Source organism: Lissotriton helveticus, chromosome 1_1 (assembly GCF_964261635.1).
Source record: "Lissotriton helveticus chromosome 1_1, aLisHel1.1, whole genome shotgun sequence".
NCBI classification, from domain to species: Eukaryota; Metazoa; Chordata; class Amphibia; order Caudata; family Salamandridae; genus Lissotriton; species Lissotriton helveticus.
This window is the reverse complement of record NC_136057.1, coordinates 902628570-902646236: the sequence shown is the minus strand read 5'-3', so window position 1 is coordinate 902646236 and position 17667 is coordinate 902628570. Positions and strand designations below refer to the sequence as shown.

The 17667-nt window shown below is 43.4% G+C and overlaps 1 protein-coding gene across 1 annotated transcript in view; it reads right to left on the bottom strand.

Moving 5' to 3' along the window:
• Window positions 1-1272: 1272 nt before the first annotated feature.
• The window catches only part of FGD6 (FYVE, RhoGEF and PH domain containing 6), a 266156-nt gene continuing 249761 nt past the window's right edge, over window positions 1273-17667 (bottom strand). Inside the window, exons 19-21 of the mRNA XM_078675951.1 lie at window positions 7888-8016; window positions 6005-6153; window positions 1273-1944 (exon numbers count right to left, since the gene is read on the bottom strand). Coding sequence (XP_078532077.1) covers window positions 1908-1944; window positions 6005-6153; window positions 7888-8016 — 315 coding nt within the window. The 3' untranslated portion in view covers window positions 1273-1907. The remainder of the gene's footprint in view (window positions 1945-6004; window positions 6154-7887; window positions 8017-17667) is intronic.

Genomic DNA, 17667 nt, shown 5'->3' with positions numbered 1-17667 from the left:
TTCACTGTAGCTTCCATTGTAAACAACTTGCACGTCTATTCACAGTTGTAGGGCACACATACATCCATATTTAATGGGTTTTGCAAATATTCTCCTTCCAAATCTATGACGTGAACTTGTCTATTTTGATCTATAGTCTTACGTTTTCCTTAGTTCTAAGTCTAATTTACAGTTGTCCTTCCAAATCCAGTTCTACCATTCTCGCTCTCGATGTACGAGCTTATCTTCTTTTTATGGTCTTACAGTGTCTTTATAGAATCATTTAGTGTCCACTTTTGGACCAGAACTACTTTTGCAAATCAAAATGTTCATGTCAATTATAAACTGTGCATAGCAGCCCTTTAGATTCAATATATGCAAATTGATAACAGATTCATAAAAATAATCATTGCTCAAACCCTCATGGGCCAACTTTGGACACCTATTTTGTAGATTACTACAGTTGGGTTGTCCTAGAACGATAAGTCTTCAGTTTTTCTAGATCCAAAGCCATATGGTCCTCTCTTAACTGACCACCCTAGGTGGTCTTTCTGCGTTCATTGTCTTTCCTGTGAACATTTTGGTTACTCCGCAGTCCTAATTAGTTTTTTTCTGTATGGTAGCACCAGTACTTTCATGAGGACCTGAGTTGTGTAAAACGACTTCCTTCCCTACTTCTTAATCCTAACAAGTACAACTGGTTGCATCACCCCGTCTACTTCATAAAATCTGTCACGGTGGTGCGCCATGTTCCAACCCATTGGTGCCGTGTGTTATTAGACGGTAAATGATGGAGGGGCAAAACTGCATGCAGAGGGAATAAACCTATTTTATTTCTAACAATTCATTAACCTGGCTTTTCATTTTCCTATACAAGAATGTCCTCAACAAGAATAACAAACATCATCAAAGCATCATGAATTCTTAGACCTCATGTGCCTAAAATGTAAAGTAAACTTTGGTATTTTAGATCAAAATTAAATAGTGCATCATAGCTTGGTGCCAGACCAGGCCTCTTCTAAAAACAAAAAGGTGCACTACCATAAACAGGAACAAGGGGCATTTTAGTATCACGCGGCAGGCCTTTTCACTGACCTCTGCTTTTTGACTGAAACAGTCCAGTGCCTCCTTAAGCAAAATAAGGTTGCCCATTGTCATGATAATCAACGTATCCAAACATTTAAAACGGATGTATCCTGAAAGAGATAGATTTGTTTTAACTACCTCACTATGCATCACAGTGTGTTTGATACCAGTGGTCAAGAGTGCAGTGAGGAAAAAGAAATTACAAGGTTGTATGTTACCGAGGAAGGCACTTTATGATCGTCTCTAACATTAAAAAATACACTATTTAAAAGGAAAATGATGGCTTTTAATAAATAAAACTTAAACATTACAGATCATTTCTTTTAAAAATATACATATATTACCTACAAAAACATAAGATACCAGCCCTATTTGTTTTTCTATAGGATTAAAACATGTTTTGTCAGTGCTGATTGACAGTACTGCATGGTTTCCATGAGATTGGTCTAGTCTGCCCCATTTATTTGAGGCCAAAGTCCTCCTGAAACAGAGCAAAAGTCACCTCCATGTGCATTAATTCTTAAGTTTCATTTTTCTGTTCATCTCGGCGATCTTTCTCTGTCCCCTTCTCAGTTGCAAACATAAAGTAGTCTGAAGAGTACTTTCGAAGGGAGGTAGCATGCTTCCTTTGTCCATGGTTTCTTCCTCTCGACTAAACCCGGAATTCTCTTGAGTCACTCAGTTTGGAGAGAAGATGGGAATTTGCAAAAAGGCAAAGTGACAGATGGACTCAACAGCATACCAACAGATCCAACAAGGCAGTAGAGGATTGCCTCTTTCACACTGCTCGAACCTTCCTTCAGAACCATGAAACTGGCATTAAACAGTGCTGGAATGGAGTACTACAAAACTGTGCCTTCTTGAAAAGCTTCCAGCCACCTGTGAAAGAAAACATGTATTAAGATGTTGTTTGGCATGAAGATCTGGTTCAAGATCCGATAAATGGAGCACAAGCCTCCTCGTCCACCAACCCATCCAAAATGTATTGATACAAAGCACTTTCTAAATCTTTTCAAAAGTAATGAACACCATTTATTGTAAACAATAAATGTTTGCAGCAGGTGACCTTGCCGTAAAGAATATTAGTTGATGTGGTTTTCTCAAAGTGGCTCCGCCTATTAACTAAAATATTGCATCTATATGGTTTCATTTCATTGCTGACCCGTGTTGCAGTCTTCTGAAAGGAAGTTAAATACATGCTGTTGAAACCACAAAGCCTGCTAGATTTAACTAGAGTACCAGCAGTAAACTCCTTCAACCATCTTCCATCCCCTAAATTTAAATGTACAAGTTGCTGAACCTCCTTACCATATTTACTAGAAGTAGGCAAAAGCAAACCAGCTCTGTTTTGACTCATTGCAGGCAGCACTATCTACAGGATACGATCATTTTGCTGTGCTGTTCCTTATCTGTCAAACTGTATGCTTCTGTGCACTGCAAAAGCTATAGTGAAATAAAATACAGGCATTTTTTCTACAAGGTTGAAGGAGCTCTGGCTTATGGTGGTATGTCTGGAATAGGGGCATTGCACACTACTGGGAAACACTACTTTGGTTGCCCTGGGACAGCTTTTAGGTTTAGGAACCACAATTTCTTTCTCAAACTAATTTGTGTTAATACATAAAGCACACACAATTTCATTTCACAACATATGGATCACATCCGTTAATCACTCTCCGGTTCATCCTCTCAGATTCTCAATGTATAACTCGGCTTAATTTATACTGCCCTATAGTTCCCTTCACTTAAGAAAGAGAAATGCTGGAGGAACAACAGAACTAGACAACGACTTCTATCACACTTCATACACAAGTCATGAGCTACACACAGGAATGGAAGTTCTTTGAATAACAAACTCAGCCCTTTCTCCATTCTTCTGATGGGAGTGGTGCTTTAGAAAGGGCATTAATGCCTTGCCCAATATGGAAAGACATAATCCATGTCCACACAACATTCTTTTCATGATATAAAATTGTGAAACATCCAAATATATCTCATTTTGTATTCAGTTTACCTCTTGAGCGTAGTTTTTGCACACTGGTGGTGGCTACAAAAAACATGTATATATGCGTTTTTGGAGATCTTTATAATTTTTTAGACTGAAATGAATTAAGATCACTTAGCACTCCTGGACAATCTGTGTTATAACGGTATATTTAAACCTCTCTGTAATGTTTAGACAACAGGATGTGGGAGGATGTGGAAGCACGCCGCTGACCTCTCAGGCAAGGTTGTCTCTCTGTAATGTTTGTCAATACTGTCATAATGAGAGGCAAATATTGGTTATTTTTTCAGGTTCCGGAGTCTTTATAAAAGAATCCTCCTCTTCTTCGTCAGTTTGCACCAGAATTTTGTGTTTATGTGTCATCATGAGGAAAACCGCGTGGAATTTTGACGTTTCATCAGGTGGAGAAACCTTGATAGGATGTGCTACCAGCAGTTCCTCATCCATGAGATAGACCCTATTACGATGCCATGCATCATCCCCATTTCCGCCCTCTACGGTCTCTTGGTAGAGAGCTTATGGATCAGTGGACACGACATCCTCTGTGGAAGAGCTGGCAATGGAGAAAAAGGCTCTGGTACAGCAGTTATGTTTTGTTTTTTTGGAAATGGGAAAAGTGTTTCTTTTGAAAGAAATGAAGTCTTCAAATGTAAGCTTATGCTTTTTGTGTTGGAGTGGCTGATGAGCATGAGAATCTTTTCCCACAAAATATCCAGATCAATATAAATGGTCTGGTAGTGACCATTGAGCAAGTTTGATACAAGTGGATCTAATGCTACCTCTTCATGTATAGTTTCAGTTTGACGTTTTTAGCACCATAGACTTTTTTGTTTCATCTTTGAGCTGAGATTGATTTTGAGTTCGGGACTTACCTCGATCTCAAGCCACCTCTGATGTTGAAGGGGCTTCCTGGGGCATGACGGTTATCGATTTAAGACTGCAGAGCCTGAGCCTTTTTCAGTAAGGCATGGTGTTGCTTTTGAGACTGTTCCTTTGTAGGAGTCAAAACTCCTTCCCTTCCAGGACTAATCATTCTGTGACTGTCCACTGTGATGGGGTGGTCCTATTGGAGCGGATATTCGATTGTCAAGTGAGGAAACCTGAGGTGAAGTTTTGGTCACGAGTACAGGCTACAGTAGTGTCCCTGCCGATTTAACTCCAGCAGTATATTAATCGGAGTTAAAATATGTACTCTGCTACTGTAGACCTTATGGGCAACCGGATGGTTTCCCCTCATTGTCGTAAGACTTGAAACCCTTGACGTCACTGGCATCAGTGGCAGAGTTGTGGTGGAGCATAATGGTGTAGGGCACCTGCTGTCCCTATAGTCCTGAATGGTATTTTTAGTTTGGAAGGTCTGACAAGCCAAGCAGGCACTTTTGTCATGGTTCCTTGGTAGACATTGGTTACAGACGTTAGTCTAACCACAGAACTTTACAGCAGCTATTGGAGCAAGACTCAAAATTGAATTTTCTCCATCATCCCACAACCCCCTCCCCAACAAACAGGAAGGAACAGAGTTCTTCGAGGCATCCTCAGTGTATGTCGGGTCATTGCAGCCCCATGAGGCTAAATCTTGTGTTCAGCCTCCAGCCACATGAGGTGAAAAAGCACAGCATGAAGACAGTCTCCAACACCAGCTTGTTAGCTTCTTCATAAAAAGGGGCTGATTTTATTGGCTACAGTTCATCTTCAAGCCTATCCATTCAAGATTGTGAGCTCTTTTTAGCATGTGTCACCTAAGAATGCTTGCTAAATGTTATGGACCTCACGTCACATTGCATTGGGTTAGCAAGGTGAGGTCAAACTGACCAGAGAACCTTGACCAAATAACATAGAAAGATTCTAAAGGGACCTTGGTGGCTACTTATTAGGTGACCTTGCTTGTGGAAGACTGCATAAATAGTACCTTGGAGCAACATGTGGTACAAGTTTGGTATCCTGGTTTCTTACAGTGGGCTGCATTGTAAAGACGCATGTACAATACCTCAAGGTTAGCCAAGGTGAACCACGAAAAAAGGGGGTTTGGAGACTTCTCCAGGAGAACAAAGAGGTCAGAGTTTTGAGACTTGAACCTCCATGTAAGGTCACCTGACACCTTGGATGAAAACCCTGTACTGGAGGAACCGGCCAGAGGACTGGGTCCATGGGTACTTGCTCCTGTGCACCAGAACACCACTTCCGAAATAGTAACACAAAAAGACACAAGCATATGGAGCAATTTCAGTTAAGTAGGAGGCGTCAGGCCTACAATAATTAACTGTGAGGCTCACATACCCTCAATCCTCAGACTTGCTGTAGCACTAGTGTTTTACTTTCAAGGCATACAAAGCTATTTGATCTTCTATTCACTCGCCCTGATGTTGATAGAAGTCTTGTGGAGAGTTGTGAAGCACCTCTGTAACACAGAGGAAAAGTGTCTGGAAGTAACTTTAGGTTCCATCTCCACCCTTACCTTGGCCCTACATCTAACAAGACAACGAGGAATACCCTACATGCACACCCCTTTTATCCCTACCAGCTATGCAGTGTCGTACAGTCTCTTATCAATCCCGGCTTATCTATATTGCCATAAAATCAATATTGCTATGTATGTCTTGTTACAAAAACCCCTCTTAACCAAGTAATTCACCCCACAAAGTCTGCTCCAAACACAATACATTCTTTTTAAATTCTCAACTCACATGCTAAATTACAGTTGGTAGCTTTCCAGTGCTGCTCTTGATCTTTTAAAAACCTCAAATTAAGACAGGAGTAGATAAACATTCAACAGCACTTGTATGGACAATCTGGCACAAGCAATATATGTGACCAGTAGTCGATCCAATATGGAATTTACTCTTAGTTGAGTGAGGGATGGCCATCGGGTTCCACTTGAAGATGTGGGAATACATGGAGAATTACACTTTTCTATTTATTCGCTCTTTCACTCACCTTTGGGCACTATGTTGATCATCTGCTTTGAAGACATAAAATAAAGTGTTTTTGTGCAAAAGCTGGAAGACTTTCGACTCTGAACTCTCGTCCTTTACTTCTGTCACCGTGAATCCCAATAAAGGCTGGCTTTCTAGAGCAGCCACATCCTAGTCACAAAAAATGAACAGTTTTAATACTAATTCAGATTAATTGATCACTAGCTTCTGCTCTAATGTATCGCACAACCATTGTTTTATTCTGGCAAACAGGTTACACATCATGTACGGAAAAGGATATACATCACAATCCACGAAGACATACTTTCTGTATTGACTGGGGGTTCGGCTGCTGGAAATTAGTGGCTGCCAAAGTCCTTCATTATTTAAGGGTTTACCCACTGCTGGCCAGCAGGCAGGGCGGCTGACCACAAGATCAAATCTCCCGGGGAATGTTGGTCCCCGGAGAGGCAAATGCCTTGTTAACACTCAGCTAAGAAGGGACTGGAGAAAGCACAGCACCAGTGTTCAAGTTCTCACTGAGCCAGCATGTTAGACAATAGGACCAGACGAGAGTATGCATTAGGTGACTGGCACCCAGAGACAGGGTGCATTAGCATGTACCCCATGTCTTCTAGACTACTAGGAGGCCTCCCCCGATTAGGTAACAACTGTTTGCATTCATTGACACAATAAATACAAGTGCATCAAAGTGTCTTGAACTAGATTGACAGAATTGCTGCAGACCTCTATGAAATAGAAAAACATAAATTGAAACTACTATGGTTTAAAGAACTACTTAAAGTATGTAATTGTCCTTATGGAGGTCTGTTAGTCAGCCACTGGCATAAACACAAAAACATTAGAGTTTCACAACGTCATGTGGATGCAATCAGCAACATCACGTAAAGACCCCATCTTTTTACTGCTGTCTCTTCATCCTTCAGTGTACCAACCACACTTGTCTCACTCGCAGAAGGGGCGGTCTTTTCCCTGAGTTTCACAGATAAGGAGATGGGGGCAGGTCTGTTGTGAGTACATTTTATTGAAAACTGGAGAATCGTGGTGAATTACAGTGAGAAATGGCAAGAGAGCAGGTGTAGGTGAGGGAGAGTGAGGGGAGGGGCCATGGGAGTAGATATTAACTGCAGAAACGGGGAGTCGAATAGTGCCTGATTAATTAACGAGACGCCAAAGCATGGGACAGACAGACTATCATAGGGAGCATCAGATTGCCATCTCTTACAACGAGGCACAGTGCTCTGGCATAAACGCAAGAAACATATTGAGACTGAACTAAAACAAATAAAACAACAATTACAGAACAATAGTGGCTCCAACCAAACTTCAAGGGTCTGTTTCTGCTGCCATCCAAATGAGTGCACCTTGCTCACCAGCGGCCCCACTCTTCTCCTACAGCTGCAGACCAGCACAGCAGCATCAAAGTCTTCGCTAGCCTGAAGGCTACCTGCCTCAGCATCCTGGTGATCTGCATTGGGACAGGTGACTGCTCGCATGTGCAGGTGCAGAAATGGCCAATAGGAAGCCTTCCGCTTGGCCAGGAGCTGCCCCGGTCATCGCATGATCGATGCAGAGGTGGTAAGAGGTGCATTGTAGGCCGCTCTGAGCTATGGTCCTTCTGAGCCTCCCTGCATACTATTCAGGATTAGGATATGCACATCATGTGTCCTCGTGGAAGCCCAAAGACACTGCATATGTGCATGTGCATCCTAAATTAGGTCAATTTGGCCAGTAGTTAAAATGTGCACCTTCCTTGGGGCACCTATAGAGCAGAAAAAGGCTAACTGTATTTAAAAAAAAAAAAAGGCCTTTGGCATACCAATAGAGTAATTGTGGATGCCCCTCAAATATAATCAATTTTCATCTTTAATTTTGTGTCCTTACCTCACTGGCAGCGTAAGTGTACAGCACCTTGTTTTTGATCACGAACCATAGGTGTTTCCAAGGTTTCTTTAGACCCTTTGACCTGTAGAGATAGCCGCTCATTGAGGAGTCTTCTGTGCTTGCAGAAACCTTAATAAACAATAGAGCAATTAAGACTTGTTTTATTTAGACACCCACTATACTGAGCATATAAGAGAGCACAACCTTTGAATGTAACCTATTTGGGGAACTACTGACTATTATTTTTAAACGCAGGGAAATGCCACATTTTACAGCATATTTTCAATTATCATTTTGGTAGCCCCGTAACATCAGAATAAGCTTACATTTATTTATTTGTGAATGTATTTATTATTTAGGTAGTTTAAAAAAAAGTCTATTATCTCTCAATTAACCCAACTGAACTGCAACTATAAAAGAAAATTAGTGTAGGAATAAGAAATGACTGCCTAAGAAAGGAGCCTTTAAATAGCTACACTTCCATAGTTTTGACTGAGTGCATAGGCCTGAACTAGTCAGGTTATACAAGTAAAACATAAGTGCAGGAAGTAACGCACTGTAGACGGTCAGTGAAAAAACAGACAAACCTAAGCCTATCGATAAAAACTCTTAGCTTGCTAATTTGGTGTTAAAGACTTCTACAGAATAAGGGCCTGAATTATATATTGGCAGAGAGGGTACTCTTTCGGAACGGCAGTGGAGTTCCCTCCCCGCCAATATAGTGGTCCGCCACCAAATTTAATTACAGGCAGACGTTAAGTTTGACCCTGGCGCAGACTACTTTGCCCCACCGTGGCAAATTTCTCTGAAGGCAGCCCACCAAATTCAGATGGGAGGACATGTAGTTATTTTTTACTGTAAGGTAAAACCTTGCGGTAATGACGAGTAAAATCATTCTAATGCTCCCCTAACCATGAGAGAAGCCTCCCATGGCAGGGGAGCATTACTTTTTTTCTTTTCAAAAAGAAAATCCCATTATGGGATTGATTTTCTTTTTTAAATGGAAAAAAGAATACAGTTTGCTGCAGGGCGGAGTCCTTTCGACGCAGCACTGAAGCAAACAGTAAAATGCATGGACAGGAACCACGGTGATGGCGGTTCCTGCCAATGCCTTTATAAATAAATGTGTGCCTGCTTGGGGGTCATTTATAAATTAAGTGGGTGGCATCTCCACTATGGGGACGGAGTAATTTACTCCATCCCAATGGCGGAATGGAGGGCTTTTCACCTAAATATAAATCTAGCCCTTAGTTCGTAGTTCTACATGCACACCGCTGCGTTTTTACCATACTTACAAGGCTTGCCAGATAAACCCTTACTGCTTTGCCAACTGTGCATACAAATATAAGCTACTAAAATTATACGCCAATTATGACCATCAAAGAAATATTTCCAAGAGTAGACATTGCAAGAGACTGTGGTTGGAGTAATCTAAATGAACTGAATGAGACTAAGATAGACAAAGAAATCTAGCACTGGCAAAGCAAATAGGCCTCACCTTTTGGTTTTGTAAATACACATTTGTTGGCTTTGTTAGCGTTTTTTTTTGTTTTTTTTTACCAAAAAACCTTTTTGCTGATGTTGTTAAAAACAAAACGAAAAAGAAAATTAAAAAAGTGCAATTATGCATATGTTTGAATGTGTCATCACGCATGTGCATGCATGCATAATGACGCTATAGCGGCCCTGGCCTCATCACACCTGTATGTGCATGGTTTATTTACTACGATTGCACAAGCATTATCACGAAGCAGCCATTTTATTTTTTTGTGAAATTTATTGTTCAGGATTGAAGAAACACATCTTAGATCACTAAACAAAATTAAAAAAATTAAAAGGCACCAATGAACATTTTTTTAAAGAAGGAAGCAGCCTGGCTGCATATTGCAGCTTTTGGGCCCACCTATAAATAAATAAATACATGAATAATGGAACAAGATGTTGATGGGGTAGGAATAGTGGAACTGGTGGGGAAGACTAGGGTGAGTAAGCAGGGGCTGGGGGAGCAATGGCGTAGCAAAGTTGAGGTGGCACAAAATATGAAAGGAAAAAAACGAGTGGGGCGATGAGGGATGAGAAAAGCTACAGGCAAGCCAGAGTGAAAGAAAAGAATCACTGAAGTGCAGGAGGTATTTTAGTGGAGATGGAGCACAAGAGGGAAAGAGCAAAAACACACATGCACCAGAAGGGAGCGCTGGCAGATAAAGATAAAAGATGTTCCCCAATTGTAAGCAGTGGAAAGATACAAATCATCCAATCAAAAGGATGGTAAAGAGATTATGCTCCGTGGGAGGGGCAAACACAAAAACAGGAAGGAAATTCATTGAATAAGACTCAAGCAAATGAGAATGAGAGGAAAGCCAACCAATTGTAGGGAATGGGCTGGTCCAAAGCCCACCGTATTAGAAATGCCCACAATAAGTCTTTGACAACAAACAGCTAAAAGTTGTCTGCAGCCGAGACCTAAAAGGGACATTTGAACCATTCATAAACAAACATTAACTATAAGGCTCGAAATGGTAGGCATTGTCGAGCCTTTTTCCACTTAACAAATGTTGAATTTGCAAAGACTCAGGTTATGACAGAGAAAATCAAGGAGTAATAATATTGTTCATACTAATTTACTTCCCCAACCTCCGGAATAAATGCTTCACTGATCGCACCCTTGGCATGCACTGCCAATTTCCTCACTTATTATATCACTCTTAATGTGTGCCATTACATCATTGATAACATCACAGCAACATCTAAAAGAACATCATTAATAACAATGTGCGGGGGCACGAGATAAAGTTACTTTAGGGCACGAGTTATAGTTACTTGAGATTACTATAACTGGTGAATCTCAGTTTTTGTTTTGTTTAAAACGTCATGTTGTCACTAAAATTTTCACCTGCCTATAATCAATCAATCAATCAGGTGGTACTTGTAAAGGTTTGTCACCCAAGAGGGTATCCATGTGCTTGCAGCAGGTCACAGTCGAAGAGCCAGGTCTTGAACCCCTTCCTGAAGTGAGTCAGTGAGGTGGTGAAGAGGAGGGGAAAGGCTTTGGAGGTGAGATGGGAGAAGGAGCACCCTCTAGGTTACTTTAACCTTTGCTTTTTTTAGTGAATATATATATATATATATTTTTGTCTGTATTATATAGCACAAACTAGGCCCAAAGGTATCAGAGCGCTGTACATGAGCACCAGTTGCTTCACAGATGGATACATTCATTTTGTAAGGCACGGGGAGATTACGTTATTTACCCAAAATCACAGGATGTTGAACGTTCCTGCCGAGGCTCGAACCGTTTTCCCCAGCTTCGAGGCCGACCACTCTAGCCGTTTAGGTTAGATTAATAATATTACATTTGTAAAGCGCATGGCTACCCCAACAGTGTTTTTCCCAGAGCTACAAGAACAAAGTGACAGAAGTACTCAAATGGCAAAGGTTTCAACAATTTACGAAACTCCAGTAAGTAAGTACAAGCCCGAATTTTTAAAGGGAGAGAGTCCCATAAGGTAGGAACAAGGAAGGCAAAAGACCTTCCACCCTGCCTGGCTGTTTTATAGCGAGGTATAGTAGCCAGAAGCGGATTCCCTGACGAAGAGTGCGCCTGAGAGGATCGAAGTGAACTAGCACACTAAGGTAAAAGGGACCATATCTGTTCAAGGCCTTGTGCATATAGCACATTTTAAAATGAATTTGCTTCTCTATAGGAAGCCAGTGAAGGGTGTGTAAATGAATAGCAACTGAAGAGTGCCTAGATACATGACAAAGGAAATGTGATGCTGCGTTTTGTAGAATCTGAAGTATCCTCAGCAATTTTTTAGGTGCACCTATGTAAAGCACGTTTCCGTAGTCCAGCCTAGAGATGACAAATGATTATACAATGGTTCTTGGAGTATAGAGAGGAAGACACTAATACATTTGTCCAAGACATCTAAGTATCATGACGCAACATTTGGAGATCCATAGAAAACTTGGAGTCAAGCCTGACGCCCAAATTCTAAACCGCCATGCAGGGAGTGGGTAGCGGCCCAAGATCTGTTGCCCACTGTCGAGGGCCCGAAGCACCTTTGTCTTGTCGCCATTCAGTTTAATGTAATTTGAGCTCACCCACCTCACCACATTAGAGAGGCAGAAGCAGAAATTGGACACGTCTTTTTCTTCATCCACACAAAGTGAAAATGAGCTGAGTATCATCGGCATACATAAATAAAGACAATCCATGGGCCTCAACTAGTTTGGCCAAATGCTGAACATAAATATTAAACAGTGTAGGGATCAGGGAAGAACCCTGAGGCACACCGCACAGCAGATGAAGTACTGAGGATTTATGAGCTTGGAAAAGACCAGAAATGTGCGATCCTGAAGTAAGGAGGTAACCCAAGATGGGGCAGAATCTTGAAGAGCAATTTCAGCTAGTCTCTAACGCAGAATTGGACTTTTACACAGTGTCAAAGCGGCGCTAAGATCTAGGAGATGAGAGCAGCAGTGCTGCCTCTATCCAGTTGTCTCCTAAGATGCTCCACCACATTGAGAAGAGCAGTTTCCGTGTTAAAGCCACAGCGGAAGCCTGACTGAGAACGGGGTAATAAATTACGGGTCTCCAAGTAAGTAGAGAGCTGACCATTATTTTCCAAAATCTTTCATAAATTGTCAGAGGAGAAATAGGCTGGAGATGTACCCATATACTGGCATCAAGAGTGGACTTTTTAAGTAAAGAGACCACTATAGTGTGTTTCTAAATTTTGGGAAACCTGCTTTCTTTCAAAGGTTAATTTAGGGGTGGAGTAAATGGGGATCAAGAATAAGCTTAATCTTCCTTATAAACTCAGGAGGAAGAGGACTCTAGTGTAATGAAGTCTAGTTGGCAAAACTTAGTCAAGACATAGGTCTGGGAACTACTTGGACACAATATGCCCCAAGTAACTAGAAAGGGCTAAAGACAATTAATATTGGCAGTCTTCTTCTAAAAGAGCATGGCAACATCCTCTCAGTTTTTCTGTGAGAGAGATATTGGTGAGGATGCTTGCACTGGATCTAAAATGGGTTTAAGAATCTCAAAAAGGTCCATGTATGAATTATATATATATTATGGACAAATATTATATATATATATATATATATATATATATATATATATATATATAAACATATATATATAATATATATTGAATATGCTACTTACCAGTATGCATCTGTTCTTGGCATGTAGGGCTGCTAACATTCATATCTAGTGCATAGATCGCCGCCTAGTGTTGGGTCCGGATGATTGCACATTGTTGTCCTGGAAGAGTCTTCGAAGTATCACGAGATAGGTGGCTCCTCCCCTGGACTACAGTGCGCATGGGCATCGACTCCATCCCCAGATTGTTTTTAGCCATTGTGGCAGAGATGGAGTGAAACAGTGTACAGGATGTCCATGCTAATGATGAATGCAAGAGAGTGTCTGCAGCCGCTACGGGCACCGGGGAGGAGGGCGGGCGATATGAATGTTAGCAGCCCTACATGCCAAGAACAGATGCATACTGGTAAGTAGCATATTCAGTTCGAGGCATGTGGGCTGCTAAATTCATATCTAGTGCATAGAATACACAGCAGTCCCTCCATTATGGGCGGTTGCCCGTGCCAGCTGCAGAAGCTTGAAAAAGTGTCTTGAGAACAGCCTGTCCTACAGCTGCTTGCTGTTTGGAATGCACATCTACGCAATAATGCTTGGTAAATGTGTGTGGTGTAGACCATGTGGCTGCTCTACAAATGTCTTCTAAAGGAATGTTCCCCAGGAAAGCCATGGAGGCCCCCAATTTGCGTGTAGAGTGTGCCCTTGGGGGTATTGTTAAAGTGCGTTTAGCCTTTTGATAACAGATTTGAATGCATTTAACAATCCATCTGGCTATTCCTGCTTTGGAAATGGGGTTGCCTTTGTGTTGTGCTGAGAAGGCAACAAAAAGTTGTTGTGTCTTCCTAAAGGGTTGTGTCCTGTCAATGTAGTACATTAGCGCCCTCCTAACGTCTAATGTATGAAGCATTCTTTCTGCTACCGTTTGCGGGTTTTGGAAAAAAGCAGGCAGGTCAATAGTTTGGTTGATATGAAACTGCGACACCACCTTTGGAAGGAATTTGGGGTTAGTGCGGAGCACTACCCTGTTAGAGTGTATTTGGATGAATGGCTCTTGGATTGTGAGCGCTTGCAGCTCACTAACACGCCTGAGCGACGTGATAGCAATGAGAAAAGCCACTTTCCATGTTAGAAATTGAAGTTCGCATGAGTGCAGTGGCTCGAAAGGTGGGCCCATCAGCCTAGTGAGGACCACATTGAGGTTCCACACAGGAGCTGGTGGAGTTCTAGGAGGAATGACTCGTTTCACTCCCTCTAGGAAGGCTTTAATGGCAGGCACTCTGAAAACAGAGAGGTGCTGCCGATTCTGGAGGTAAGCCGCTATGGCGGATAAATGTATCCGAATGGAAGCGTACGCCAGATTGCATTTGTAAAGATGTAACAAATAGCAGATGATGTTAGGAATGGATGCATCTAGCGGGTTGATATTGTTGTCTGTACAGTAAATGACAAACCGCTTCCATTTTGCAGCATAGCAAGCTCTGGTCGTGGGCTTCCTTGCCTCACGGATGATGTCCATGCATTCAGGAGGCAGGTTGAGGTAGCCAAATTCTAAGACCTCAGGAGCCAGATCGCCAGATTGAGCTGTTGCGGATCTGGATGCTGAATGTCGCCATGGCTCTGCGTCAAGAGGCTGGGTGTGAGATGCAGCCTTTGATGCGGTACCACGGAAAGTTCTAGAAACGTGGTGTACCACGGTTGGCGTGCCCATGTTGGTGCAACTAGGATGAGAGTCATCGAGTGTTGCTTTAGCTTTCTTGCCACCAGCGGAATGAGAGGCGCTGGGGGAAAAGCGTACGCAAATTTGCCTGACCAGTTCATCCATATCGCATTCCCCTGCGATTGCGGATGAGGGAACCTGGCGGCAAAGCTTTGGCATTTTGCGTTTTCCCTTGTGGCAAACATGTCTATCTGTGGATGACCCCACTGCTGGAAGTACGGGTGGAGCACTGATGGATGAATCTCCCACTCGTGCATTTGATGGCTGTACCTGCTGAGCAGATCCGCCATCTGATTGTCCTTGCCGGGGAGGTGTTCTGCCATGAGGAAAATGTTCCTCTGAATGGCCCACTTCCACATGCTCTGAGCCAGATGAGACAGCTGTGGTGAGTGAGTACCTCCTTGCTTTTGGATGTAGTACATGGCTGTCATGTTGTCCGTCCGGATCAACACGACTTTGTTGCACAAATGTACCTTGAAGGACTTTAGCGCCATGAAGATTGCCATCAATTCCAGGTAGTTGATGTGCAACTTCTGTTGTTGAGTGGACCACAGTCCCTGCACAGTGTAGTGGAGCACATGAGCTCCCCATCCTTGGAGAGAAGCGTCCGTCGTCAGGATAATCTGTGGCACCGGCTCTTGGAACGGTCGTCCCTTGCAAAGGTTGTGTGGATTCCACCAATGCAGAGAGTTGTATGCCCGACCGGTCACCAACACTAGGTCCGTCAGTTGTCCCCGAGCCTGTGTCCACTGATTTGCCAAGCATTCTTGGAGAGGACGCATGTGCAACCTCGCGTGCGGGACTATGAAAATGCAGGAGGCCATCATGCCTATCAACTGCATGAACACTCTCGCTGGTAGGGAGTGTTGCGGTCTGAACCATTGGATTAGTGACTGGATGCTGTTGATCCTGGCTGGGTTTGGCTGAGCCATAGCAGTCAGGGTGTTTATTGTCGCGCCTAGATACTGCCGCACATGGGCTGGTTGAAGGTGCGACTTTGGGTAGTTTAGCGAGAATCCCAGACTGTGAAGGAGTTGAATAGTGTGGGACATGTCCGCGGCGCATTGTATTTCCGACTTCGCTTGAACAAGCCAGTCGTCTAGGTAGGGGTAGACATGTATGTTCTGCCGTCTGAGGTGCGCCGCTACTGTCGCCAGACACTTTGTAAACACTCTGGGGGCAGTAGTCACCCCGAAGGGTAGGACTTTGAAATGATAGTGTTTGTTTTGAATGGTGAACCTGAGGTACTTTCTGTGGGATGGGTGGAGTGGGATGTGGAAGTAAGCATCCTTGAGGTCCAAGGTTGCCAGGAAGTCCCCTTGGTTTAGCAGGGGAAGAATTTGTTGCAGTGTCAGCATGTGAAAGTGTTCTGACAGTATATACATGTTGAGGGGGCGTAGATCCAGAATAGGTCTGAGGGATCCGTCCTTTTTTGGGATGAGGAAGTACAGGGAATAGACCCCTGTGCCTTCCTCCTCCATTGGTACGAGCTCTATTGCGCCTTTTTGCAGCATTACCAAGACCTCCTGCTGCAATAAGTGCAAGTGCTCTGCCGACATAGGACGGTGTCTTGGGGGAATGTTGGGAGGAGTGGATGTTAACTCCAAACAATAACCGTATTGGATTAGTTTTCTCACCCACCTGTCTGTGGTGATGGATGTCCAGACTGGCAGGAACTGCTGGAGTCTCCCCCCGACAGGTGTTGGATGGTCGGGGGGCAGTGACAGAGAGTCACTGTTTATTGGCGGCAGAGGAACGGGAGTTGTTGTTCCCTCTGCCTCTGCCCTTGGCACTGTTACCTCTGTAACCCCCTCTACCTTGCTTGGGGTAGGAGGATTGTGCACCACCCTTTGTAAATTGTGATTGTTGACCCAAGTGTCCTCTGGTAACACCACGCGCTCCTGAGCGACGAAAAGTGTTTCCTCTGAATTGTTGGGACTGAAGTGCCCCCATGGACTTAGCAGTCTCGTTGTCCTTTTTAATCTTTTCAAGTGTGGTGTCTACATCTGGGCCAAACAGTCTGTCAGGATTGACGGGCTGGTTGAGGATTGTAGTTTGGATGTCAGGCTTAAATCCAGATATACGAAGCCAAGCTTGTCGTCTTAGCATGACGCTAGTGTTAATCCCCCTAGCCGCCGTGTCTGCCACATCAAGCGCACACTTTATTGCAGCGTTTGATATAAGCTTCCCCTCTTGTATGAGCATTTCGGCTGCTTCTTTATACTCATCAGGTAGATGTTGAAGGAGCTGTTCTAGGGTGTCGTAATGCGCCCTATCGTAACGCGCCAATAGTGCCTGTGTGTTTGCTATACGCCATACATTGGCAGCCTGCGCAGCCACCCTCTTGCCAGATGCCTCAAGCACTTTCGACTCCTTGTCAGGGGGAGGAGCTTCACCCGTAGTTTGGGAGTTTGCCCTCTTGCGGGCATTGGCGACCACCAACGAGTCCAGAGGCAACTGTCCTCGAATATATGCAGGATCCCCAGGTGCTGGCCTGTATTTTTTCTCGATACGTGGGTTCACCACTCTTGCCCTGGAAGGTTCCTTAAAGATCTCTGGGGCATGTCTAAGGACACCTTTGAGCATAGGAAGTATTTTAACAGTTCTTTCTGAGACAGAGAAAGTGTTAAACAAAAAGTCTTCCTCCACCGGGTCAGCATGCATGTCTACATCATGATTTGCTGCTGCCCGTTCGATTAAAGCATTAAATGCTGCAGAATCCTCAGTTGGAGATGTACGTGCCCCAAAACCTTGTGGATCTTGTACCACCTGCTGTCCACCTTGGTCCCCAGTGTCGTCATATGTGTCCTGCTGAACATCAGGGTCATTGTCCACTGGGAAATTGTATTGGTCGTCTTCCTCATCATCCTCTCCCCCTGATTGGTTTGGGGAAGGTGATGGACTCCTTCTTGGTGGTGGTAGAACGGGCTCAATAAGGGCAGGACTGTCC